Source organism: Eurytemora carolleeae, unplaced genomic scaffold (assembly GCF_000591075.1).
Source record: "Eurytemora carolleeae unplaced genomic scaffold, Eaff_2.0 scaffold309, whole genome shotgun sequence".
Taxonomy (NCBI): Eukaryota; Metazoa; Arthropoda; class Copepoda; order Calanoida; family Temoridae; genus Eurytemora; species Eurytemora carolleeae.
The window spans coordinates 282,991-309,053 of record NW_019396409.1 but is presented as its reverse complement, the minus strand read 5'-3'; the positions used below and the strand labels follow the sequence as shown (position 1 = coordinate 309,053).

The following is a 26,063-nucleotide window of genomic DNA, read 5'->3' as shown; positions in this document are numbered from 1 at the left end:
CTCTGCATCTAGTATTTCTGTCAGAATTGTGGCAAAACTTTACACTACATTTAACCCCCAAAATATATTAAAAGTTTCATCAATTTTACATTAAGTGTAATTGTTTTAGTTTTAACATAGATTGAACTATTTTTTTTATCATGTCAAAAATATTGTCCAAAATTCTGGATATGAGATGTTTTTTAACATTTCTCTATTTTGAAGGGAAGGTCAGGGAAACATATTTTAGATTTTTTCTTAACGAGAATATTTTCAGGACTCCAAGCATAAATGTTACGATGAATTTTGCTCTTATACAGAACAGTCAGGTTGGCCGAGTGGTCTAAGGCGCCAGATTTAAGCTCTGGTTCTCGCAAGAGAGCGTGGGTTCGAACCCCACACCTGACAAAATACATTTTTATCCTATCATTTTATAAATTGTTCTAATTAAAAAAAGTTTTTTGTTTTGAAATATTTTTAACAGAACATTTAGTTTTAGCGGATGCAAAAATGTGGAACGCTTCACGATTTTGCGTGTCATCCTTGCGCAGGGGCCATGCTAATCTTCTCTGTATCGTTCCAATTTTAGTATATGTACTGCCGAAGCAAGTACAAAGAGTGTCGGAAAATTTTTGTATAGAAATTTCTAAAATTGCAAAATCGAGACGTATACATTTTTTTGTTAAAGAAAGCTTTACTAGCTTTCATGAGTCTTGACGTCATATTTTATTATAACCAAGGTTTTATTTCCAACTATATTGACGCAGGCCTTGTAGCTCCGTTACTCCGTATTCTATATGCCTATATATACAGACTATAAAGCACATAAACTTCTTCTTCAAGCCTATGATGACGATGTGGTGCCGGTCGATGTTATAAACTGACGGACTACGCAAACTTGCGTTTTTACATTAAAAAATGAAAAAATTTAAAATAAAGATTTTTTATGTATGAAAACTAAGAAAACATAGATTGCTTCTCTCATTATTGGTCTTATAGAAATGTATCTGGTTATACACCTTTAGATTAATGCAACAATTAAATCTTTAAATAATGATTTTTTTGATAAAATTATTCCGTTTTAAAAACTTTTAAATCTTTTGCTAAGAGTACATTCCAGGGTTTCTACCATTCCCCAATAAATATTAAATTGTTGTGATTGGCTTCACAAACAAACAGAGATTACTATTTCAATATTTAAAGTTTCAAAAATGTAAATTTATGAATATAAATAATAGTAGTTCTTTATTTTCTATTCGCAAGCGGAAATCTGGTAATTCGAATATAATGAAGCTCTAACAATATTTACAATATTTTACATAGCATGTTTAATTAGCTAGTTTTTTAATGTACTGCTTTTTTATTAATGAATTTTTTAAACGATTATAGGGGGGATATTGCATTACTATTGAAGAATTTCAACTCTGACTTCTGTTTTATTCAGAGGCGTAGTCAGGGGGGGGCCAGCACCTCCCCCCGGACCAGTGAAATCCTGTTTTTTTTAGGTCTCAACGGTTGCTGAGGCCCCCCCCCTGAAATGAAAAAATTTATGTATAGGCCTTGATTATATCATATTATTCCAAAATATAAATTCTTATATTAAGGCAGTGTGGCCGAGTGGTCTAAGGCGCTGGTTTTAGGCACCAGTCCGAAAGGGCGTGGGTTCGAATCCCACCGCTGTCAAAATCATTTTGTTTGTTTTATGGAAATTTTAAGAAAATTAAAAAGTTGTTGCACCAGGTGAGGCTCGAACTCACAACCCCGGCATGTCTCTTGTACTGTCTATAAGTACCGTGCGCTAACCGATTGCGCCACTGGAGCCGATTGAAAATTGTTGCCGAATTTAACGAACAATCAATATTTTCAATGATTTTTTTGGCAGACTGAAAATCTGTAAAACGCAAGTTTGCGTAGTCTGTTATTTTTATAACAGCGACCAGGCACCACCTCAAGGGCTTGAAGAGTATGTGCTTTATAGTCTATATAAACATATCCGTATGCGAAGTAACAGAGCTACAAGGCTTGCGCATATATGGTTGAAAAATTGTCCATGGTTTGTATAAAATATGACGTCAAGAAAGCTTGAACGACTTTCTCGACTGAATTTATANCAAGGTTAAACCAGGTGGGGTAATTTATTTACTTAACCATGACTAATAAAAAAGTAGTAATTTTTAATTTTATTCATTTATTGCAATTTCTTATTTGATTTCAATACTCACAAATTATGAAATATTACAAATCTGAGATCACTTAAATTTGTTTTGACCCGACATTTTCTTTTTTATTCATTTGTGTCCAATCGCGTGTTCTACTTGTTGCTTAAATCGACAAAACAGATTAAATTTATTACATTTCGGGATCATACATGAATTTACATAAAGTAATAATAGTACCTCTATACATTTTTTATATCATTAATAACAAGAAATGTCCGCAACAGTTGATTATAATTATTATTATCTTAAATAAGATTCTTGCACATAAAAAAGTTTCTATAAAAGATAATGATGGGAGCGAAGCGTCCTGAAAGCCTTGAATTATCATACTAGAAGGTCGATTAAGAGAGTTCAGAATATGAATTCAATGGGACATGTGATGCACACAAATAAACACTAGCTTAAGCATTCAAATACTTAGTAACGTAAACTTACTCTGACAAAATTAAATAGCTACCGAAAGTTGAATTATTCTTGCCTTTTGTTGTTAATTGATAAAAACTTGTACCCACGGGGGGACTCGAACCCCCAATCTTCGGTTTAGGAGACCGACGCCTTATCCATTGGGCCACGCGGGCTAGTTAGGTTAAGCGGTAACTTTAAATAATTTTTAAAACTTCTACTTGGGTAATTGGCATGTTTTTGAATGATTTATTGATATTGTATTTAAAACTGCAAACTCCTGTCTCTTTAAATATTAAATTTTGTGTCCTTCTTTCTCCATTAATCAATCGTTTTTATTTAAAATATAAGGTATCTGTAATAAAAACTTTATATAAAATTATTCTTTAGGTTTGAGGAAGGAAAACATACTGCCGGAGAACAAAGCCATGATCATAGAAGTTACGCAAGGAACCTCGAGAATAAAACTATAGCAAAAAGAGAGAAAATAGTAAACCGACTTTGACGGGAAATTAGTGAATATTATTATGAAGGTACAGTCATGCATTGTGAATGATAATATACATTAAGAAAAAATTTAAGTAATATTTCCGCTGTCACATAAACATTAAACAAGTTTCCTTATTTACTTCCCTCCTAGAGCCCAACTTAAGACATCGTTATGAAACCCAGTATCAGAAACCCCGAGTTACAAGAATATTTAAGACAATTTTATAGATATCCTAAAAGTAAGAAATATTATCTTTTATGTTAAGTTTATATTTTCTTTTAATTTTCTTAATGTAAATCTACCCTATAAAGGAAACTCGAGAGTTTCACTAAACGATATATTCTTTTAAACGATGCTCGTTTACATTTCCTTTACGTTTTATCTCTTATGGCAGTACATATTTTAAGACATTATAGCGGTATTTTTCTAACATTTTTATAAGAAAACATTTATGATTTTATTGTTGTTTTTGATTTTAACAAGACTGTACAATATTTTATTAAATGTTACAAGCCCCAAGTTTGATTATTGTATATTAAATGTATCTTATTTTAACAGTTTGACTTTTACAGGTTCTTTGTTTGCAATATTTCAACACAGGTTGCAATAGTGCAAGTTTATACATAGTGTTAAATATTCAACTTAAAGATAAGCTGAGCCAGAGGTATAAAAGAATCACTGCTCATATAGCAGGGTATAAGATACTGGATCAATTCCAGGTGGCTCAAGTTTTTTTGTAAAATCCTAAACTTAGATTATCCTGCCTTTTAGTTTGATGATATTTTTTAAACTTCTTACATAGTAATATTTTTTTCCCAATTTATTTAGTATTTTTTCTTGCACTGATCGTTCCTATAGATTTAAACGGTTTGATTTCTGAGGCAAATCATTCAGTCCAACCATAAAAGACCATATTCAAAACCATATTCTTAGATAAGATCGTCCAATTTAAAGAGTTTTAGGTCGTCATTAAAGGGAGTGTTCGCAAAAAAAGAAAGGGCTAATATTGAATAGAATTCGATATCGATCACTACTAATTTTACTTCTACATATCTGTTGTGTCTGAAAGTAGAAAATGGTTAAAAACAATTTATATACCAGAGCACTGGACCCATACAAATCCACAAAGTTGCCTTGTTATACCCAAACTGTAGATAATTCAATTAAATTTAAAACTAGAATACTTCAAATATTACAAGCTTTAAATGTTTTAAATCTGGGATAATTTCGAAAAATTGATTTGACTCGTTTACTTAGCAATTATGCACTGTTAAACTTGTTATTGTCTCATTGGTGTCCAATAAATTCCAAAAATGTTCTCTCACCTCAACTACCATGCCTAGCCAGTCACTCCCATCAAATGATAGATTTATTTATTTATTGTATTACAAGGATAAAAGACTCTCTCGTCATCCATTAGGGGCATATTTAAAATATGTTAAGCCATCTGGATTCGATCCAGAATCTATTTCCAAACATTGCTGGTGATTTAAGTAATATACCCATGGCTCAGCTTATCTTTTATGTTATTTTTACCAGCCTAAATAAACTTGATAAACCTTGAGCCAGAGGTATAAAAGAATCACTGCTCATATAGCAGGGTATAAGATATTGGATCAATTCCAGGTGGCTTAAGTTTTTTGGTTAAATTTGACTATCCTGCCTTGTATGTAACATTATTTTCACAGTTTCTTAAATACAAAAAATTCCTATTAATTGTATTCAGAGATAAAAGAAAGAATAGAAAATACAATATTTTCTACAGCAGGATTGTTTACTACTGGAGAACACGACCAAAAAACAAACGTCCATATATTAAGGGATATTTAAGGATCCTTTGGATACAAAATACAAAACTAAATTCACAGATTTAATGTTTTATGTTAAAAATTTCAGTATTTCTTTAAAAATTATAAAACTTAACCCATGAAAGGGTATTATATGCAACAGGCATGGCCTTAAGTTGGCAGTGAAAAAACCTTCCGTGGAAATGTAGCATTGTGTTCCGGGACACTGTAGGCCTGCTTAGCCTATCCAAATAGAGCTTGTGAGCATTCTGTGATTGTAAAGCAAATATTAAAAAAATGTATTTTCTGTCACTAGATAAATATACGTGCTTACCCTGCAGAGAACTTATAAATGGCAAGAATAATATTTTTGTCCAAAGTCCAGCAACTTTAAATTCAAGTTGACCTCCATGAAGAGATATCAATGCACGGTTTACAACGGTATCTTTAAAAGGTTTGTCAAATCAAGTTTGAATTTTATATTTCTTGTGAAAACTGATTATTTTCTATTGTGGTCTCGCTTGAAAAGTAATGAAAGAATTTCTACTGCAGGAAAACAGGAATTATCAGAAGTAATTACACTTAAGCAATAACTTCCACAGTATTGAATAGTTACAGGGTTCAAAGATATGGTTGTGAATCACATTGTCAGCATGGAAAGTTACTTGAAATTAAGCTTACAGTCCCTTTAAATACTTAATGCCAGGGAGAGATTTCTATAAATAGGGTCTGGATCAATTCCAGACAGCTTAAAAGTTTTTCTCTGGATCAAGAAAATAACTGTTCATGATAACCTAAAAGGTTATTTTTATCTCTTAAATTGGAAGGCTGTAATCTGCGGAATGTTGTCTACCAGACTTAGTTATTGCTTATTATAACAATGTTAAATCAAAAAATAACATCTCAAAGTTTGTTTTTTCCTTCCCATGTTTATTGGGACGTACAATGGAAGAAAAACTATTTTTATTATTTCAACCTGCATTGCAATAGTAGAAGTTTATACATACTGTTATGTTTTCTACTTGACGATAAGCTGAGCCAGGGGTATAGAAGAATAACTGCCTTCTATCGGCAGGGTATAAAATACTGGATCATTTCCAGATGGCTTAAGTTTTCCGTTTCCCAGTTTCCTCCCCCCCCCTCCCCCATTAAAATTATTCTATGTTTTAAAGTTCAGTAATAGTTTGCCATTTTCTTGGAAAGAAGTGAAGTTTTTATATCTTGACAACTCAATGACAACTATGGATATTTCAATGAATCATGTTAGACCAAATAACATTTTGAAATACCTAGGGTTTTCACCATTTGGCCAGTTGTAAATTTGGTGGGGATTCATTTTGATTTTATGATAAATTCAGATTCAAAAACTAATTTTTTTAAGATAACAAAAATTTTATCTTTCATGGTATCATTAAAAAGTTTATTCTTCAAAACTTTAAAACCATTTGGAATTTTGCTCTACTTTCAGAGGTAATTTTAGATATTTTTCATGACCCAAATCACAAGAATGCAAGCAATATGTATACTATTGGCATATTTAGCACATTTTAGTTACATATATTCTGATTATCTCAAGATACTGTTACATATATACTAATATGCAGAATTTGTTTAAATTTTAATCTTATTTATGAATATTAAAAAGCAGAAATTTTAGTGTTCTCAGGAATATAATTTTAGAATTAATAATTCTGAATTTTGTAATACTTCACCTAATAGGTATACTTGTATACCATGTTTTAATTCAAATACAATATAACCATAGTAATTGTGGTATACCTTATAACAAGTGTAACCTATATTGGAAAATATTGTAATTTCTATTCTTTTATCTCTGTATACAATTAATAAGATTTTTGAAAATAATATTACATAAAAGGCAGGATAGTCAAATTGTTTAGGATTGAAAATTTGAGAATTTAGTTTTGTATTTTGTATCCAAAGGATCCTTAAATATCCCTTAATATATGGACGTTTGTTTATTGGTCGTGTAAGTTGTAAACAATAATATTGTACTTTCTATTCTTTCTTTTATCTCTGTATACAATTAATAGGAATTTTTATGTATTTAAGAAACTGTGAAAATAATGTTACATAAAAGGCAGGATAGTCAAATTGTTTAGGATTTAGCAAAAAACTTGAGCCACCTGGAATTGATCCAGTATCTTATACCCTGCTATATGAGCAGTGATTCTTTTATAACTCTGGCTCAGATTACCTTCAAGTAGAATATTTATTACAATGTTTAAGCATAAACTATTGCAATCCAGGTTGTAATAAAAAACTAAGCATAAAATTTTATTTTACTTTTATCAAGGTGTATCAAGTTTATTTAGGCTGGTAAAAATAATATAAAAGATAAGCTGAGCCATGGGTATATTACTTAAATCACCAGCAATGTTAGGAAATAGATTCTGGATCGAATCCAGATGGCTTCACATATTTTAAATATGCCACTAATGGATGACGAGAGAGTCTTTTATCCTTGTAATACAATAAATAAATAAATCTATCATTTGATGGGAGTGACTGGCTAGCCATGGTAGTTGAGCTGAGAGAACATTTTTGGGGTTTATTAGACACCATTACGACAATAACAAGTTTAACAGTGCATAATTACTAAGTAAACACGCAAAATCGATCTTTGGAAATTATCCTAGATTTAAAACATTTTAAGCTTGTAATATTTAAAGTATTCTAGTTTTAAATTTAATTGAATTATCTACAGTTTGGGTATAATAAGGCAACTTTGTGGATTTGTATGGGTCCTGCGCTCTTGGGTATATAAAATGTTTTTAACCATTTTTACTTTCAGACACAATAGATATGTAGAAGTATAATTAGTAGTGATCGATATCGAATTCATTTCAATATCAGCATATACCCCCTTTCATTTTTTGCGAACACTCCCTTTAATGACGACCTAAAACTCTTTAAATTGGACGATCTTTTCTAAGAATATGGTTTTGAATATGGTCTTTTATGGTTGGACTGAATGATGTGCCTCAGAAATCAAACCGTTTAAATCTATATGGACGTATCAGTGCAAGAAAAATACTAAATAAATTGGGAAAAAAATATTTCTTTCTATGTGTAAGAAGTTTAAAAAATATCATCAAAACTTAAAGGCAGGATAATCCAACTTTAGGATTTTACCAAAAACTTGAGCCACCTGGAATTGATCCAATATCTTATACCCTGCTATATGAACATGGTGATTCTTTTATATCTCTGGCTCAGATTACCTTCAAGTAGAATATTTAACATTATGTTTAAGCAAAAATTATTGCAATACTAGCTGAAATAATATAGATAGAGGTAAAACTTACCTTTAAAGAAATACAAAATTAGAGAAATTGTATTTCAGGAGAGATTGTGGTTAAATATAATTGAACAAATTCTGTTAAATTGTTAAATTACACAGAAACTTTGTTGATATGGATATTTCAACTAATATTGCAATAGTGCAAGTTTATACATACTGAAAATTACTTAACTCGAAGATAAGCTGAGCCAGAGGTATAAAAGAATCACTGCTCATATAGCAGGGTATAAGATACTGGATCAATTCCAAGTGGCTCAAGTTTTTCATTTTTATTTGATACATGGAAAGAAATTGTAAATCTGTATCAATTGCATTGCTTGATCTTGATGATATCCTCTTTTGATTTTTTGGGCACTTTTGAACTTCACGCAGAAATTACCTTGTAAAGGCTGAAGTTAAGATAATGGCTGATGCCAAGAGAATTTATGAAGCCAAGATAATGGCTGATGATCAGATAAAGACTGAAGCCAAGATAATGGCTGATGTCAAGATGATTGCTGAAGCCAAGATGATGGCTGATGTTCAGATAAAGGCTGAAGTTAAGATAATGACTGATGCCAAGATAATGGCTGATGTCAAGAGAATTTATGAAGCCAAGATGATGGCTGATGAGATAAAGACTGAAGCCAAGATAATGGCTGATGTCAAGATGATNTTCTAAGTTGTTGACGAATTCTGGAACATCTTTTTTAATTGGTAAGATTTGCATTGTAACGTTAGAAACAAATAGTATTGTAAAATAAAAATGTGAACCAAATTGGCTGACATTTTTTGAGGAAGGCTTTCAGTACCTTGGAGGTAACATAGGCTAAATTTGAAATTCTTTTCTTAAAGTATTTCTAAGATTCTACAGCAATGCCGGACACTTCAGCTTATATAAATCGAAATTAAAAATTAAATCTTTTGTATCGTTTCTTTATGAACAATCTTGGCATGGTAATACTAATTTCTAATCATTTTCTGTTATAAATCATTGTTTGAAATATATGAAAATTGCAATTTTTCTTACAATATGAAATAATCAACAATTTTAGGTTGCAAACATTTTAGACTTGTAAATCCTAATAAAAAAATAAATCTAACAATAAGTAAATATCATTTACTTATTTCATATTTGCAAGATACTTTGTATTAAATTTGTGAGAAATATTTGCTATAAGCTGAATACTAAAAAATTACGAACAGTTAATATTGCGACTTCAATTGCAATGATTGCAAGGCAAGTTCATTAGATAAAATTGTTTTTCATTTACATGTAGAGCCATAGGTATATTACTTAAATCACTAGCGAACACTCCCTTTAAGGATAAAATGTTAAATCACACAAATCTTTGTTGATATGGATATTTCAACTAATATTGCAATAGTGCAAGTTTACACATGCTGTAAATTATTCAACTTGAAGATAAGCTGAGCCATTGGTATAAAAGAATCACTGCTCATATAGCAGGGTATAAGATACTGGATCAATTCCAGGTGGCTTACATTTTAATTTTTTGTGCATGCTAATAAATTGTTATTCTGCATAAATGAAACCAGATTGTTTAGTGTAAAAATGTGCGAATGATGATTCTGTCGTAAATTTTCTGGAAAGAATTTTTAATGCATAGACAAATCTGGTTTTTTGGTATGCAACAATTTTCATTCTTTTTTTATTCAAGGAATGTAAAATAAATAGAATAAATGAAAATTCCAAGAAGTTAATGATAAACCATATAAAATATTTGTTGCTGTGTAGTATACTTGAAACCATATTTTAAGAAATTTATTATATCAATTTATCAAAACATCAACTTACACTTTTTTATTGAAAAAAATACTCTTGATCAAGAAAGTAATAATAACTATGTGGATTGTTGACCAGTGGAAGTAATTTTTATTAAAGATTTAAGATAATTCACAATTGTTAAATTTAAATATTTTTTAAAGATTGGATGTTCTATTTGTTATGTTTACATAAAAATTCATTAAAATACATGCTGGAACATCTTTTTTAATTGGTAAGATTTTTATTCTAACGATAGAAACAAATAGTATTGTAAAATAAACGGCTGAACCAAATTGACTGACATTTTTTGAGGAAGGCCTTGAGTACCTTGGAGGTAACATAGGCTAAATTTGAAATTTTTTTCTTTCTTATTCTTCAATTGATATAAATCTAAATTAAACATTAAATCTTTTGTATCATTTATTTATAAACAATCTTGGTAATAGTAATTTCTAATGATTTTCTGTTATAAATCATTGTTTGAATTAAATGAAAATTGCAATTTTTCTTACAATATGAAATAATCAACAATTTCAGGTTGCAAACATATTAGACTTGTAAATCCTAATAAAAGTTTCCTTTTATCAAAGAATGCAAATGTCCAGTGCAATAACCAGTCTTTGTAAATAATAAAAAATGTTCTAGACTTATTAAAAGAAGATGTATATCCCTGAAATATCTGGAATTAATCCAAAGCTCTATTCTTCCCAGCATATATATATGGTGTACAAATTTTATTTAACATACCAAATGCTCAGTCAATTTTTAATCAAAATAGTCTTAACTTTATTCTTATTTTAAAACGACTGTATGAAGCATTGATAACTATCTTATTTAAACTTGTGGATTAGTTCAATCTTCAATCTTTTTAATCCCATGGTGGTCTTAGCCTCAAATTTTAAAGTCACCTTGAAATTGATAAGCACTAAAGAAACTAAAATTAAATTTTCAACTATAATCTAACAATAAGTAAATATCATTTACTAATTTCATATTTGCAAGATACTTTTGTATTAAAGGAATTGAGTCTTTGTAACAGACTCTGATTTTCTAATACCTATATTCGTTCCACCTGATTGTGTAAACCTTTGATTTTTCAAACGTAGATTTTTTCATTTAACAGAATTCATAGTTTGAAATAGCTAAGGTCTACAGCATTGGATTTCAAAGATACAGAGGTTAGAAAATTATAGTTTGTGACAAAGACTCAATTCCTTTGTGAGAAATATTTGCTATAAGCTGAATACTAAAAAATTACGAACAGTTAATATTGCGACTTCAATTGCAATGATTGCAAGGCAAGTACATAAGATAAAATTATTCAGTATTTACATGTTGAGCCATAGGTATATTACTTAAATCACTAGCATTGTCTGGAAATAGATTCTGGATCGTATCCAGGTGGCTCACGTGTTTTAAAGTTTATCAATTTTTTTTTTTAACAATAATTTAAAGTTTAAATCTCAATCTTTAAATAAAGTTAATTTGTATCTATTGTCATAACTAAAAATAGTATTATACTTGCATCATTCATTTGACACGATCTACAAATAATATTGTCTCTAAATTGCATCTTGAATTGCAATGATTGCAAGGCAAGCACCTTAGATAAAATTATTCAGCATTTACATGTTGAGCCATAGGTATATTACTTAAATCACTAGCATTGTCTGGAAATAGATTCTGGATCGTATCCAGATGGCTCACGTTTTTTAAAGTTTATGAAGTTTTTTTTTTAACAATAATTTAAAGTTTAAATTAAATTAAATTTTTAAAATACACAAAAACTTTGTTCATATGGATATTTTAACTAATATTGCAATAGTGCAAGTTTATACATACTGTAGATTATTGAACTTAAAGATAAGCTGAGCCAGAGGTATAAAAGAATCACTGCTCATATAGCAGGGTATAAGATACTGGATCAATTCCAGGTGGCTCAAGTTTTTATTTTTTTATTTGATACATGGAAAGAAATTGTAAATCTGTATCAATTGTATTGCTTGATCTTGATATCCACTTTAGATTTTTTTGGGGACATTTGAACTTCACGCAGAAATTACCTTGATATCTTGATTTTGAATGTCCAAAATTTCAAAATTTCTGGCTTCTGATTGGCTGGATACTGGATCAATTCCAGGTGGCTTAAAATCTCATACATTTTACAGTTAACTTCCTTCCATTATTATTATTGATCATGTTTATATTTTATTTTAAAATTCATAAAGTAAAATTTACGGAAGAAAATGTCACATAAACCTGATATTTCGACTTGGATTGCAATAATATTTGCTTAAATACCTGATCCCCTTGAACTCCTCCAGGGGGGCCATGTTGATGCCAGCCTTAGTGCGGACGCCAATTCAACATGAATCAAGAGTAAATAGAACCCCCTTCCTCATATCATCCCAAATACTGGCCTCCCAGAAGCAGGATTACAGGAGAGCGCCACACTCCCAGCCGGTATGAGAAGGCAAAACTTCCTTTTATAAAAGAATATGGATGTTTAAAAAATTTGAAAAAATATTTCCCTTCCTGTAGATGATCAATCCATACAAATAAGTGCGTGTGTTAAAATCAAGCCAGGGCAAGAAAGAAGTCAGCCAGAAAAATAAACTTTAAACCCACTCTTTTGGTTCTTCAATTCAGCTATCAAGACAACAAAATTGGAAATTTAAAAAATAAATTTATTTAGTAGTGTGGACAAAAGAAGTTGTGCCATCCGGATTTGATGAGATTAATAAGCTATAGGCCTTTTTTCTATTATTACCAACAGCACAGTTACGAAACCATCTACAAATTCTAGAGACATAAATATAAAAAATTTGGTTTGAACAATATTTACTGCAATAAAAATAAGCTAATTTCCATATTTCTTAAAATGAAAATTTTTTTAATTAAAAGTTTAAAATTGTAAATGCTATTTATCAATATTATTAATGCCAAAAAAACCTAAAATTATGCCGCCCGGATTTGATCCGACAATGGGTCAATAGGCTTTTAATCATAATACCAACGGCACAGTTATAAAACCATCCAAATTCTAGAGACATTAATAAAAAATATTAGTTTTTACATAAATAGTTCTAAGTAAAGTAAAAAGTAAGGTAAATATGTTAACAATGCGTCCAACAATATGAAGTTTCTTAAATTCTTTTTAAGTTAAAATAAAGTAAATTAATAAATTTAAGAATATATTGCTGATATTTGTTGTTTGAGAAAGCAATTTCCAACCAACCAGTACAAACCATCCAAATTCTACAGACATTAATAAAAAAATCTTTGGTTTGAACAATATTTACTGCAATAAAAATAAGCTAATTTCCACAATTCTTAAAATTCAAATTCTTAAAAGTAAAAATTTAAAATTATGTATGATGATTTTATTCAAGAAATTTATCAATATTATCAAGGCAAAAAACCTATAAAATTATGCCGCCCGGATTCGATCCGACAATGGCTTGAAAGTGAATTTTAATCATAATACCAACGGCACAGTTATGAAACCATCCAAATTCTCGAGACATTAATAAAAAAAAGTGAGGTAAATATTTTAACAATGTGTCCAACAATGTTTCTTAAATTCTTTTTTAGTTAAAAATGAAGGAAATAAATAAATTTGGGAGTATAATGATATTTGTTGTTTGAGAAAGCATTTTCCAACCAACCAGTATGAACCTCAAGAAATTTTCCAGGAGTTTTGATGCAAGCCTTGTAGCTCTGTTACTTTGCTCTGTCTTCAATTGGAATGTATTGTACCTAAAGCACATGACAGTGGTGTCTGATATTCTTGATTTTTTTGTAATATACAAGTTACTTAAAAAATTGAGTCTTTGTCATAAACTCTAATTTACTAATCCCTATATCTATGCAGCCTAACTGTAAATCTTTGATAATTAAAACTTAGATTACTTTTTCTTTAAAATTTGTCTACGACTTGAACGACATTGAGTTGCAAAGATCTAAAAAATAGAAAACCAGAGTTTGTGTAAAATACATTTTACAACATTTTTGAACAATACTGCACAATTCTTCCAAACAATGCGCAAGCCCTGTGGCTCCGGTACTTCGTTCAAAGCTGACTATGATCATATTGCACGTCTATGTCGTTCTGTTAAAGGAGAGAGATGGTGAATTGTGCACTTGATACACCCGGACCATGCAATCTTGCGTTTTAATCAAATTTTCTAGTTCCTTAAAACTATTTTTTATTAATTAAGAATTAAATTGTGAATTAGCTGAATTTAGAAAATTTCCTGAACAAGATAATGGAATTTGGAATAGTTTTACCCATTTTACTCTATCCAAATTCTTTTGTTTGAAGCAAGCTCCTTTCAATAGAACTTTACTTCTTTACTTTACTTAAACTGGTAAAATAATTATAAAAATGCTAAAATAATTGACCCCGACGTGATTTGAACACGCAGCCTTCTGATCTGGAGTCAGACGCGCTACCGTTGCGCCACGGAGTCTGTTATCAAATAGATGATTTTTGTCCTTGCAGTTTTTCTTTATACAAAAATAAAGGTTTAAAAAACGATAACTCGAAATATATTCATAGGATTTTGAAATTATTGCTCAAAAGTACATAAAAGAATTTTACCTGTACCAAGAAAAACCACAAAAATAGTGTACGAGCGTGACAGGACTCGAACCTGCAATCCCCAGATCCGAAGTCTGGTGCCTTATCCATTAGGCCACACACCCTCTTCTACACAAGACTAAAAATAAGCATACACAACAACAACTTTTAAGCTTTCTCAAAAAATTCAGATTAAAATTGTCTTTCTCACAATCATAGAATTTTCTAATGCGAGTTTTTAGTAGTATATCATCATAAGAATAATTTCATTTTATAAAGATATTTTAATGATTAGTTTAAGTAATTTTAGAACAAAAATAAACACATTAAAAATATTGTTTTTAATCGCTAAAATTTGAAGTTGGACGTTTGGATGAAATAACTAAATAACTAAGTAAAAAAGTAGTTGAATTTCAAGTAAAACGTTACGACTCAAAACAAAATACAGATCCTTTAAATAAGAAGTTCATGGTTCCGCGACCTACAGATCTAAAAACATATCTTTTCAAAAAAATCTAAGCAAAATTGGAGACGTCAATTATCTATCTTTCACATCTACTGTTACTTTTAAACATTTTAAAAAAATCATCCGTTAAAAAAACATTAAGTATTTAATAGAAGAAGTATGCTGCCCGTGTAAAAGTTTGTCACAATTTTGACAGTAAATGCGTGAACAACTAGACGGAGAGAGTGTATTAAGTGTACACTACACACAGTATCTCTACCAGGGTAAATATGTAAAGAATAGCACAGCAAAAACTTATTTTATTTTCTCAAATTTGATCAAATTTAACTACAGACTGTGAAAAAATTAACTGATTTTTTAAAAAGAATATACATAGATTCAACCTCAAGTGATAGGGGGGGAGGTCCGGGTACTGGGCAGGTAGACGGGAATAAAGATCAAGACAGGGGGGGAAGGGACGAAAAGGGAGAACCGGCGAAAAACCTGTTTTTTCACATGTTTATCCCGCGCGTAAAATCATTTATTTGCAAGTTTAAAAAGTATATTTTATCAATACATAAAAAAATATTGTAAGATTTAATTATAATTGAGAAAAATAGCCAATAGAACGAAGCAATTCACCTACTCTCAACAACTTATAAAAAGATGAGTAATAACAAGTAAATAATTTAATCAAACTATGTAAACATGAAAAAATCTACCTTTAAGCAAAATTGGAGAAAGTCGGCAAAACATGCGCCGCCCGGGAATCGAACCCGGGTCGCAAGAATGGGAATCTTGCATGATACCACTACACCAGCGGCGCCTCATGTTAAAAGAGGAAAATATTATAAAACAATCACAGCAACACATTAATAGGCTTTTCTAAAAAAAATAATATAATTACGAAAAAGGTATATTAACAAGGAAAATATACTTGTAACCTGGGACCATTATGAATTAGAGTATAGATGTAGACGTAGTTGAATCATATCTAATGATTCAAGTTGAATCATTCAACTCTCTATGTAGTTCAATTTTACGCCTCTCAATCATTAAATCTGGTCTCAGAACCCTGCTAATCAGTTTCAGTTGCAGTGGGAGGAGATCAAAACAAAACATATCAGGGATATAAACCAGCTGGAAAAAAATATATTGGGCAATGAGTATAATTATAAAAAGAAAGAAGTAATCATTAATGAAGGCAAGTCACAAACAAATATATTCAATACCTAACTTACCTTTTAGAATCAAGATTCGATTCTCCCAACCTGTTGTTTTTTTGGACGCCATCCTTGTGATTACATCATGATTTTGGGAGTTCCTCAGTCGTCCGGTGAATCTATCTTGGATTACTCTGATCAGGGCTGAGAACTGTTTTGTTTGATACTAATAACCTAGATCGATTGATCTCGAGATCTATTGTGGGCACTGTTAATTTGAGGATATTTTCAGTTATTCCTCTCCTGATCAAAACTCCCTTCAACCCTGACTGGGTACAGTTACCATGCAGGATTAAATTAATCTACAGATTAACAAAAGATGAAGATCAATACAAGAGTTCCCAGTTCAGGTCTATACTGTGATACAAGGCAAGGCAGTGCACCCATTTTCTAAAATATGTAGTTTTTAAAGGTAAAAGAAGTACAAAATTTTTAAATTTCAAAACAAAAAATATCAAACATGCGATTATTGATTTTTTCAAAAAGTTTTAATAAAAACATAAAATCAAAAAATTAATTATTCGGAGAAAAAGAATTAATTTTTTTTTCTAAAACTTTGAATTGAATCAAATTGAATATTTGAATCAAATTTAAATTTTCATTTTTAAAATTAGTGTTTTTACATTTTTTATCATTACAACCCATTTCAAATTCAGGGAGGCATTTCTGATTTTTTTAAACATTTTATTTTGAAAACATTGGCCGAATTTAAAGAATTTGAGCGGCGGTTTAAATTTAAGCCGCGGCTTTGATATGGTTGGTTTCACTTAAAATTGTATCAAATGTTTCAAGATTTAAGCCGGCGCTTAATTTAAACCGGGTTTTGGCAGATTTAAACCGCGGCTCAAATTCTTTAAATTCCATCTCGGGCCAATTAAGAATTAACCAAGTAAAATACAATTTTGCTTTTGTAAAATTCTGAAAATTTCACAAAATTTCACACCCCATACTATCGTTTTGATGTCGCTGTAATAATACTAAAAAAATAATGTGTTTCAATGCGCTGAAATCATGCAGATAATTACTTAATTTTCAAGAATCATATTCAATTACATTCAGTGTTAGTTACAACTTAAAATCTACATTACACTTTTAAGTTGGTATCTAGAAAAGGGGGAGTCAAAAGATACTCTTGAACCCCCCTTTTTTCACCCCTTGACCCCCTCCTGTATCCGCGCCTGGATGTATATGTTTATAGTCAATCATATTATAGCAGTAGATAATTAAATTGTAATAACTATGCATGTCTATGGTAATGGTAGTCCCCAAACATGAACATTAATAATAATGAGATATATTGTTGAGGCTCATTATCATTAACTTAAGTTCTTACTCTTCTCACAGTGCCTTGTGGACGAATGAGTCTCCGACCTCCAGGCTCCGTGTGCACTCTAGTCTCTCTCCGTGGACAGAACATTGTGCACTAAAACCGGTTTTATTATATGAATACATTTATTTGTACTCTTGAACAGAATGTTTTCCATGACGTCATACAGGGGTTTTACAATCACATAGCGTTAAAAAAGTTTCAGGGGCCTAAACATTGATTTTGTCAAAGGGAGGTAGAGGCAATTTTATAAACTTCTGAGATTCAAGAAAAGTCAAACGCCATTTTCGGCGTGCGTCAGTTTTAAAAAAGGAAATTCCTAGAAAGGGGGGGAGGTCGAGATGCTATATATATCGTTTGCAATATATAGTGTCCGATTGAACTAACGTATACATTTGCACTAATGTTAGCTGATCAGAAACCGGTTTGTATATTAGTGCAAATGCAACTCGGGCATTACCGTGTTCAATTGCAGGACTAAATTTTATTTTCCCGCCAAGAAATTTAGTACAAATGATCATTAAAATCAAAGTGCAATTGATCTGGAATAATACAAATTTTTGTTCAACCTAACTAATTTTTTTCTGTAATTATTATAGCGCAATTTAACGTTAGTGAAGATGAACATTTCCAACAAAAAAAAAATGTTCAAATCGACTAATGTTTTACCTGTGAATATTAGTGCAACTGAACATTTTTTTCTTCATTTGCACTAAAATGCGTTTATTTGTACTAATTTTATGGCCAAAATGCATTTTGCATGGTGAAATTGGTAATTTTAGTTCGATTGAACATTTTTTGTTCATAATACGATTATTTGTACTAGTTATATAATTAATGGGTAAAATTAGTAATTTTAGTTTGATTGAACATTTTTTGTTCATTTGCACTAAAATATGTTATTTGTACAAACTTCGATTTTACCCACACTTTTTGGCTTTTGTACAATTGAACATTTTTTGTTTATTTTCCTTCTAAAATATGTTCGTTTCTCCTAATTAATTACTTGAGGCGAATTCCGCTAGAATTAAAAAAATAGTTTTCCACGTGCTAAAAAAAGCTTCCACCCGGATTTTAGTTGTTTGAACAATTAAGTGTTCATCCGCACTATAGTGCAAATGAACGTTAGTCCGAATAAACGTTAGTACGAATGTACGTTAGTACGATCGAACATTTGTGCAATCGATATTTCACCGGGAGATCGGAGTTTATTATAAAAAGGAGTCTTTTCTTAATTATAGCTTTATGTGCAAACTAGGGAACTAATCCTGATATGTTCAGCTTGATATGCTTGAGAAGATAATATATATCCCTGATATGTTCAGATTGATATGCTTGAGAAGATAATATATATCCCTGATATGTTCAGCTTGATATGCTTGAGAAGATAATATCCCTGATATGTTCAGCTTGATATGCTTGAGAAGATAATATCCCTGATATGTGGTGTCCCAAAAAAACGTGGGAATTCAGTGACGAATTCGATATCGTCTTTGTTGTGAATTAGCATTGTAATACCTAATTTCAAAAGCCATAATATTATTATGTCTGCTAGAGTTTATTTAAAGAAAAGGGTAAAGGACCGAAAAGATGTGTCTATATTGTCTCCGCAAGATGAACAGTGAGGACGGACAAGTTTACTCTGTTTGTATACTGTAATTTTCTTGTTTTACTAAGTACAACCGTATGCAGTCAAAACATAAACAAACAAAATGTAAACATAGCAGACGAAACTCTTACAGATTACAGCTTTCTCAGTAGGTATCACTATACTAAATCAAAGAATTATTTGAAAAGACGATATCGAATCCGTCACTGAATTCCCATGTTTTTTGGGACACCCTGATATGTTCACTGTTCAGCTTGTGTAGATGGTAACTATTCCTATTATGTTCAGAAAGTGTAGACAGTGAACAATTTCTGTCATATTTGATTTCTTCATTCTTGATATGTTCACATTGATAAACCAACTTCTTCTAACCCTGTGCCTCATCTTCAGTCTACTAATGAAGAAATAATTTTAAATCTAATAAGATTTACAGTTTATTTAAACTTAAAAATAACTGTTATCACACATGATTAAAAAACCCACATATATAACATAAATATCTAAATCAAAATTTTCTCTGACAAACAAAAATCGTGTTAAATATAAGTTATGAATCATAATTTTTAATAGGATTCGATTAGTTAATTGCCTTTAAATATGCATTGTGTAATAATCGCATTAAAAATTTGGCAGAAATATTCATTGGCAATGAAATATAAGAAAAACACATATCCTTGAATTAACTTTTTCAAATCATTAAAGCCCCTTGACTTCAAGTGATCCCAAACTTAAAGAGGGGCGTGCCCGATTCACAACGGCACACTCCAAAATAGTTTAACGAGCAACGATGGGTAAAAGATATCTTCGTTTTTTATTAAAATGTTGAATTTTGAATTTTTATTCTTTGGTCCATAATCCACAGTTACTATGTCAAGAGAAACCCTGAATAAGAAGTATCAATTTTTATCTAGAAAACCGCGAATATCGTCAAATGAAACGTTGAGATTCGGGCATGCCCATTTATGAATTTAAGGGGCCACGTGAAATTACAATGACAGTCCCTTTTAAGCTACAACGAGGCTACACAACTTTAAAATATTCAAAATATCACAAATGTTTTCATAAAATGGTGAACAATAAACATTAAAGACATTAATCTTTAAAAAAAAAATAATCAATATTGCTTTACAGGTAATTAGAGAATGTCCATGTTTTCCAATATAATTACCCCATTGGAATCTTTTATATCTTAACACATTTTGTATTTAGTGAATTTGAATTTTTGAAAGATACCAGTTAGGGGGTTTATAGAGAGTTGAGGACGAAGAGGGGAGGGGGAAAATCTATTAATAAATAGAAACTCATTAAAGTTGGCAAAAAATTAAGTAAATTGAAAGGATATTATTTTAAAGCTTTGTTTAAATTCGATAAATAATATATTTTTGCAAGAAGTTCTAGTTAGTATGGGCCCCACTATATAAGTAATATGTATTGCAATCAAAACTGAACAACTACATCTTTTCTAGGTTGTTGTTTGTCAAGACTGATGAAAAATGAAAAAACAATAATTTAAACAAAATTTAAATTAAAACTTAAATTTTGGCGTAAAATTGCGTTGGTTTGCAACTTTAGAATTTCTTTTTTTCTTGTTATCCTTAAATCTTGAAAATCAAAGGGTCTGTATCTGGTATAAATGACGCATTTTTCTTGGAGAAAGCTACGCGATTTACGCAATCGGTTGATTCGTATCCGGTATCATCGAGCTGAAGAATGAAACTACGAAATCTCCGACAATCAGGAGAAGATTTGGTTCCGGGGGACGGATCTCAAGCTCATTTTCAACCCTGAGCTCTTCGTCCTCTCCTCGAGGTTCTCTGTGTACTGGATCCTCGCGTCTAACTTCACCGTCCTCTCCTCTGATATTGTTTACCTCGTTCTGAATATGGTGCCGGTCCCCCCGGGCCCAGTTCCATATTCCTCCCTAAATAAACAGATTTTTAAATTTCAATCGTTTTAATTTTTTTGAAATTTTGAAATTTTATTAATTGTTTAATTTCCTTATTAATGAACTTCTATTTTTTTAACTTTTTGTTTTTTCCCCTTTTATATTTTCATAATTTTTATTTCAAAATATATTTTTCAATTTTTAAAGTTCAATAAATAGAGAAAAATTAACAGAAGAAGTCTTATTGCTAATTCATAAATCTTTTTTTTAAATTAAACTTTACCCTGAAACCTTCAGGACTAGTGTTGGCCATTTAGTTTCATTCGTTTTTTATTTTAAACCTTTGATTTTCTTACATTATAGCCGGGCCCTGGCTAAATATCGAACCAAATGAACGATCCTCTTTTTTTGGTTCGTTTATGCAAATATTTTCTCCAAGGGATAACATTTTACATTTTTAAAAAAATGTTAAGAATAAACAGTTTTGGTTCGTTTATGCAAATATCTTCTCCAAGGGTTAAAACTTTATATTAAAAAAAATGTTAAGAATAAACAGTTTTGGTTCGTTTATGCAAATATCTTCTCCAAGGGTTAACATTTTATATTAAAAAAATGTGTTAAGAATAAACAGTTTTGGTTCGTTTATGCAAATATCTTCTCCAAGGGTCAACATTTTATATTAAAAAAAATGTGTTAAGGATAAACAGTTTTGGTTCGTTTATGCAAATATCTTTTCCAGGGGATAACATTTTACATTTTAAAAAAATGTTCAGAATAAACAGTTTTGGTTTGTTTATGCAAATATCTTTTCCAGGGGTTAACATTTTACATTTAAAAAAAATGTTAAGAATTAACAGTTTTGGTTGGTTTATGCAAATATCTTTTCCCAGAGTTAACATTTTAATGGCGAGGTTGCTTATAATATAAATCAATAAAATTTATGGCAAATGCAAAAAGAAAACGTGTTTTTTTTTTACATCGAACACTGGAAAATGCTAAAAAAATTGTTTAAAATATTAAAAGAAGGTGGATCATTTTACTAAAATACCTGTAACGAGAAGAGAACTAAGAATATGATTGCTACGATGATAAATCTAGCAAGAGAACTGTAGAAGTAAACAATAGAAACCAGGATCAGAATCCGGATAGATACATACAACCAGTCCAACATATCCCTGTTACCACCTAGATAATAGATACATACAACCAGTCTAACATATCCCTGTTACCACCTAGATAATAGATACATACAACCAGTCTAACATATCCCAACAAACTCAGTGATAACCAGAAAATTCCGGAATAGGAAGAGGACTTTATAGCAATACTTAAGTGTAATTGAGGTTGTTATACAGAAAAAAGTTTAACTGGACACTTATCAAATCACTAATACAATGTATAATTACTCTTTCCCATGACTTGACTCTTTATCCAATATCGAAATATTGTGAAAAATGCATTTTTTTCAATTTGAAATTATTTTTGATTTTGATAAAAAATGATTGCATGCAAAACAAGATTTTTAGGTGTCTTTCAAGCATACATGTAAATAATTCAATACTCCAACCGAACCTTTTGGCTACCTCAGACCACTACCCTTCTTACCTTCCTCCTCCACCTCTTGGAAGCCCTGAGCTCCGCCCCCTGCATTCATAACTGCAGGAGCTGCTCCTATATCCCGCCTTTCCCTTTCATTTGGTCCGCCCTGAAGTAAATACTTTTCTCAATACAAAAAAACACATTTTTTAAAGTACAAATATGTATTTTTAACGATTTTCAGTGGTCTTTTTGTTAATGTATGGTTTACGTGTACACTGCACTGCGCTGTATTTAACTTTATTATAAAGTGTACTATATATACTGCATGACCTGAAATTCAGGTTAAATAACTGTAATAGTCTGCAAGTACTTTATGTACTGCATGTACTACTCTGAATTACAGGTTGAATCACAGGTGTGGTCTGCAATGCATGTACTGTGTGTACTGTAAGCACTGATCTGAATTTCTGGTTGAATCACGGTAGTGGTCTGCATGTACTGCGTGTACTGTACTTACTGACCTGAATTTCTGGTTGAATAACGGGTGTGGTGGTCTGCATGTACTGCATGTACTGACTAAGATACTGCGTGTACAGTTCTTGCATAACTACCAGCTGAAACAATAATAAATCAAAAATAAGATATTTCATCAAAAAAATATAATATTTCAAAACTATCTAGAATACATTTTAAATATGCTAAAAAAACATTTCTAAGAGGAAAGTAAATCTTGTTGGCTAATTGAGAACCTAGTATTTTTAAAACAGTTTAAAAAGGGCTATCAAATAAATTACAAGAGGGATGTGTCTTTCAGGATAATTATTTCATGTCATATTCCTCTTTTTGATAAATTTGCTTTCTTTATACATGCAATGGCGAGGCGGGGATACATATTTTATATTCCAATGGATTATAATTATTTAAACCTGTTGATGATCCTCTGTGTATTGGTTCTGACTGGAGAGATATTGGACCCAAGAGTTGACTCCGTCCTGGTAGAGAGCAGGTAAAGGTTCGGTCTCCAGCTCCTCACTTGTCTTCTCAACCCGTCTTCGTCTCAGCTCAGGTTCCCTACTCTCACTCTAACACGGAGAAAAATTAAGTTCCGAAAATAATTAAAGGAGCGGGGGAAAGCATGTGGCATGCAAAGGAAAAATGTTATGGTTTTGGCCGCCTGCCTTCCCCCGCTCCTTGAAGTGGATAATTTATTTTTAGCTCTGCCTGGTGATCAAATACATTATAATTTACTTGGGACAAAGCATTGAGTCATTTTTTTAGCTCTGCCTGGTGATCAAATACATTATAATTTATATGGGACAAAGCATTGAGTAATTTTTTTTAGCTCTGCCTGGTGATCAAATACATTATAATTTATTTGGGACAAAGCATTGAGTAATTTTTTTTAGCTCTGCCTGGTGATCAAATACATTATAATTTATATGGGACAACGCATTGAGTAATTTTTTTTAGCTCTGCCTGGTGATCAAATACATTATAATTTATTTGGGACAAAGCATTGAGTAATTTTTTTTAGCTCTGCCTGGTGATCAAATACATTATAATTTATTTGGGACAAAGCATTGAGTCATTTTTTTAGCTCTCCATAGGAGACATAAAGTTTAGTCCTGCCACAGAATTCCATAATATAAATTACCTCCACACCGTCGAAACAAACAAAACTCAGAAAGGTTTATCAAATTTTTGAGGGAAATACTTTTTAATTTTTTTTTTACGGGAAAATAAGAGGTGAAAAGTTTACTTTACTACACTGCGTCTCAAGTTATTATAAAAGTACGTTTTTTTTAAATTCCGACTCGGAAACTATTGTGAGTTCCTTGAAAAGTAAAATTTTTAAAAAAAACTATTTTTTAAAATTTTTCTGCCGTTCAGTTTTAACCCTAAAAAAACCCGATTTGCATCATAACTTGAAACGCAGTGTAGATGAAATTCCATTTGTCAAATAAAAAAAAACGCCCCCACCCCCCCCAAGATGACTAGTGTAAGATCTATTGTACAATGTACATGTAGTATCCTGCAGACAAGGTGGATGGCTGCCCCCACCCCCTAAATGAAGAAAATGTAAGATGTATTGTACATGTAGTATCCTGCAGAAAAGGTGGATGGGTCTGGGTCCCCCCACCCCTCACCCCTCTAGATGAAGAAAATGTAAGATGCATTGTACCTGTAGTATCCTGCAAACTAGGTGGATGGTGAAGACCGGGCACTCGTCCTCGAACCTCAGAAACTGGTTCAACCTGAACCCGTCCTCCAATAGCTTACCCGCATACACAAGTTTCTGGTTCTAATATTAATATGTTAGATATTTATTATTGAAGGGATATATATTTTGAAGATGAAGAAAAAACAAAAAACTAATATTAATTTGCAAATTTTACTACTTTTTATTCAAAGATTCATTTATCTTTCCCAATTTCGGGATAAAAAGCCTATAAATAATTTCCCTAATTAAAAGACAAAATACACGATTTTTCATTAAATATATATTTAGATATCAGGAATCTTATTAATAAATGCATGGATGTTAACAATGGCTGGAAAATCGTATCTCGGCAATAGAAAAACTATTAACGAGTAAATAATAAATATGAGATAAAGTAAATGATTGGGATGAATGAATGAATAAATGGAAGGATGGAGAAAAAGAATGATGGGATAAACGCATGAATTAATAAGTAAAAGGATTAAAAAATGAATGAATGAATGAAAAAATTAATGAATTAATGAATTAATGAATTAATGAATTAATGAATTAATGAAAAATGAATGAATGAATGAATGATTGAATGATAGGATGAAAGGAAGGATGAAAGGATGAATGAATGAATGAATGAAAGGATGAATAAATGAATGAATGAATGAATAAATAAATGATTGAACACACCTGAGGTTTAGGATTGCCTGGAAATTGTTGTGAGATCATCTCCTTAAGACGATCAACTCTGTAGTCCAGGGGACAGATTATTCTAGAAGAAAAATTACAATGATCAGGGTCAGGTTGCACAATATGTAAACTGTACAGGGTCAGGTTGTACAATATGTAAACTGTACAGGGTCAGGTTGTACAATATGTAAACTGTACAGGGTCAGGTTGTACAATATGTAAACTGTACAGGGTCAGGGTCAGGTTGTGCAATATGTAAACTGTACAGGGTAGGGTGTCCCTCATTACATTGGATCGTACTTAGATCTAAATGGGGATTTTTAAGAAACATACCGAACATTTTGAAATATTTTATCAATTCAAAAATTGTAAAAAGCTTAAATACAAATTTATATCATTAATTATGCAGAAAATACAGATTTTTTTTTTTAAGCGTATTTAAGCGTTTAAGCTTGGAGATAATCTAATATAAAATGGTATGCTTTGTTTGTGCTATAAAGTGTACTGCAAACTTTGTACAATATAAGGGAAAAATGAAAAGTAAGAGTCCCAGAGAGTATTCTTTATTTAAATCCCCCCCC

The 26,063-nt window shown here is 31.0% G+C and overlaps 1 protein-coding gene, 1 long non-coding RNA gene and 8 other non-coding genes across 10 annotated transcripts; 2 read left to right on the top strand and 8 right to left on the bottom strand.

Annotated features, from left to right (window-relative positions):
* The first annotated feature begins 303 nt into the window (after nt 1-303).
* Nucleotides 304-387, top strand: Trnal-uaa (transfer RNA leucine (anticodon UAA)). Its single transcript has one exon. It is a non-coding gene; the product is annotated as a tRNA-Leu (tRNA).
* A 98-nt stretch (nt 388-485) lies between these two features.
* LOC111702757 (U6 spliceosomal RNA) lies at nt 486-592 on the bottom strand. The gene has a single exon (XR_002765478.1). It is a non-coding gene; the product is annotated as a U6 spliceosomal RNA (small nuclear RNA).
* A 990-nt stretch (nt 593-1,582) lies between these two features.
* Trnal-uag (transfer RNA leucine (anticodon UAG)) lies at nt 1,583-1,662 on the top strand. Its single transcript has one exon. It is a non-coding gene; the product is annotated as a tRNA-Leu (tRNA).
* A 49-nt stretch (nt 1,663-1,711) lies between these two features.
* On the bottom strand, nt 1,712-1,800 carry Trnai-uau (transfer RNA isoleucine (anticodon UAU)). The gene is given in 2 exon segments: nt 1,712-1,747; nt 1,763-1,800. It is a non-coding gene; the product is annotated as a tRNA-Ile (tRNA).
* A 903-nt stretch (nt 1,801-2,703) lies between these two features.
* Trnar-ccu (transfer RNA arginine (anticodon CCU)) lies at nt 2,704-2,776 on the bottom strand. The gene has a single exon. It is a non-coding gene; the product is annotated as a tRNA-Arg (tRNA).
* An 11,594-nt stretch (nt 2,777-14,370) lies between these two features.
* Trnaw-cca (transfer RNA tryptophan (anticodon CCA)) lies at nt 14,371-14,442 on the bottom strand. The gene has a single exon. It is a non-coding gene; the product is annotated as a tRNA-Trp (tRNA).
* Nucleotides 14,443-14,586: 144 nt separating this feature from the next.
* On the bottom strand, nt 14,587-18,769 carry LOC111702752 (uncharacterized). Its single transcript, XR_002765477.1, has 4 exons — nt 18,742-18,769; nt 17,554-17,929; nt 16,239-16,610; nt 14,587-14,691 (listed from the first exon to the last, which is right to left on the bottom strand). It is a non-coding gene; the product is annotated as an uncharacterized LOC111702752 (long non-coding RNA).
* On the bottom strand, nt 14,605-14,677 carry Trnar-ucg (transfer RNA arginine (anticodon UCG)). Its single transcript has one exon. It is a non-coding gene; the product is annotated as a tRNA-Arg (tRNA).
* On the bottom strand, nt 15,753-15,823 carry Trnag-ccc (transfer RNA glycine (anticodon CCC)). The gene has a single exon. It is a non-coding gene; the product is annotated as a tRNA-Gly (tRNA).
* A 1,209-nt stretch (nt 18,770-19,978) lies between the features above and the next one.
* LOC111702741 (homocysteine-responsive endoplasmic reticulum-resident ubiquitin-like domain member 2 protein) lies at nt 19,979-25,590 on the bottom strand. The gene is made up of 7 exons (XM_023474520.1): nt 25,483-25,590; nt 24,763-24,882; nt 23,507-23,662; nt 23,102-23,194; nt 22,647-22,746; nt 22,090-22,226; nt 19,979-21,077 (listed from the first exon to the last, which is right to left on the bottom strand). The coding sequence occupies exons 1-7, from the start codon at nt 25,519-25,521 to the stop codon at nt 20,823-20,825; spliced, it is 900 nt and encodes a 299-aa protein (XP_023330288.1). The 5' UTR covers nt 25,522-25,590; the 3' UTR covers nt 19,979-20,822.
* Between the last annotated feature and the right edge of the window lie 473 nt (nt 25,591-26,063).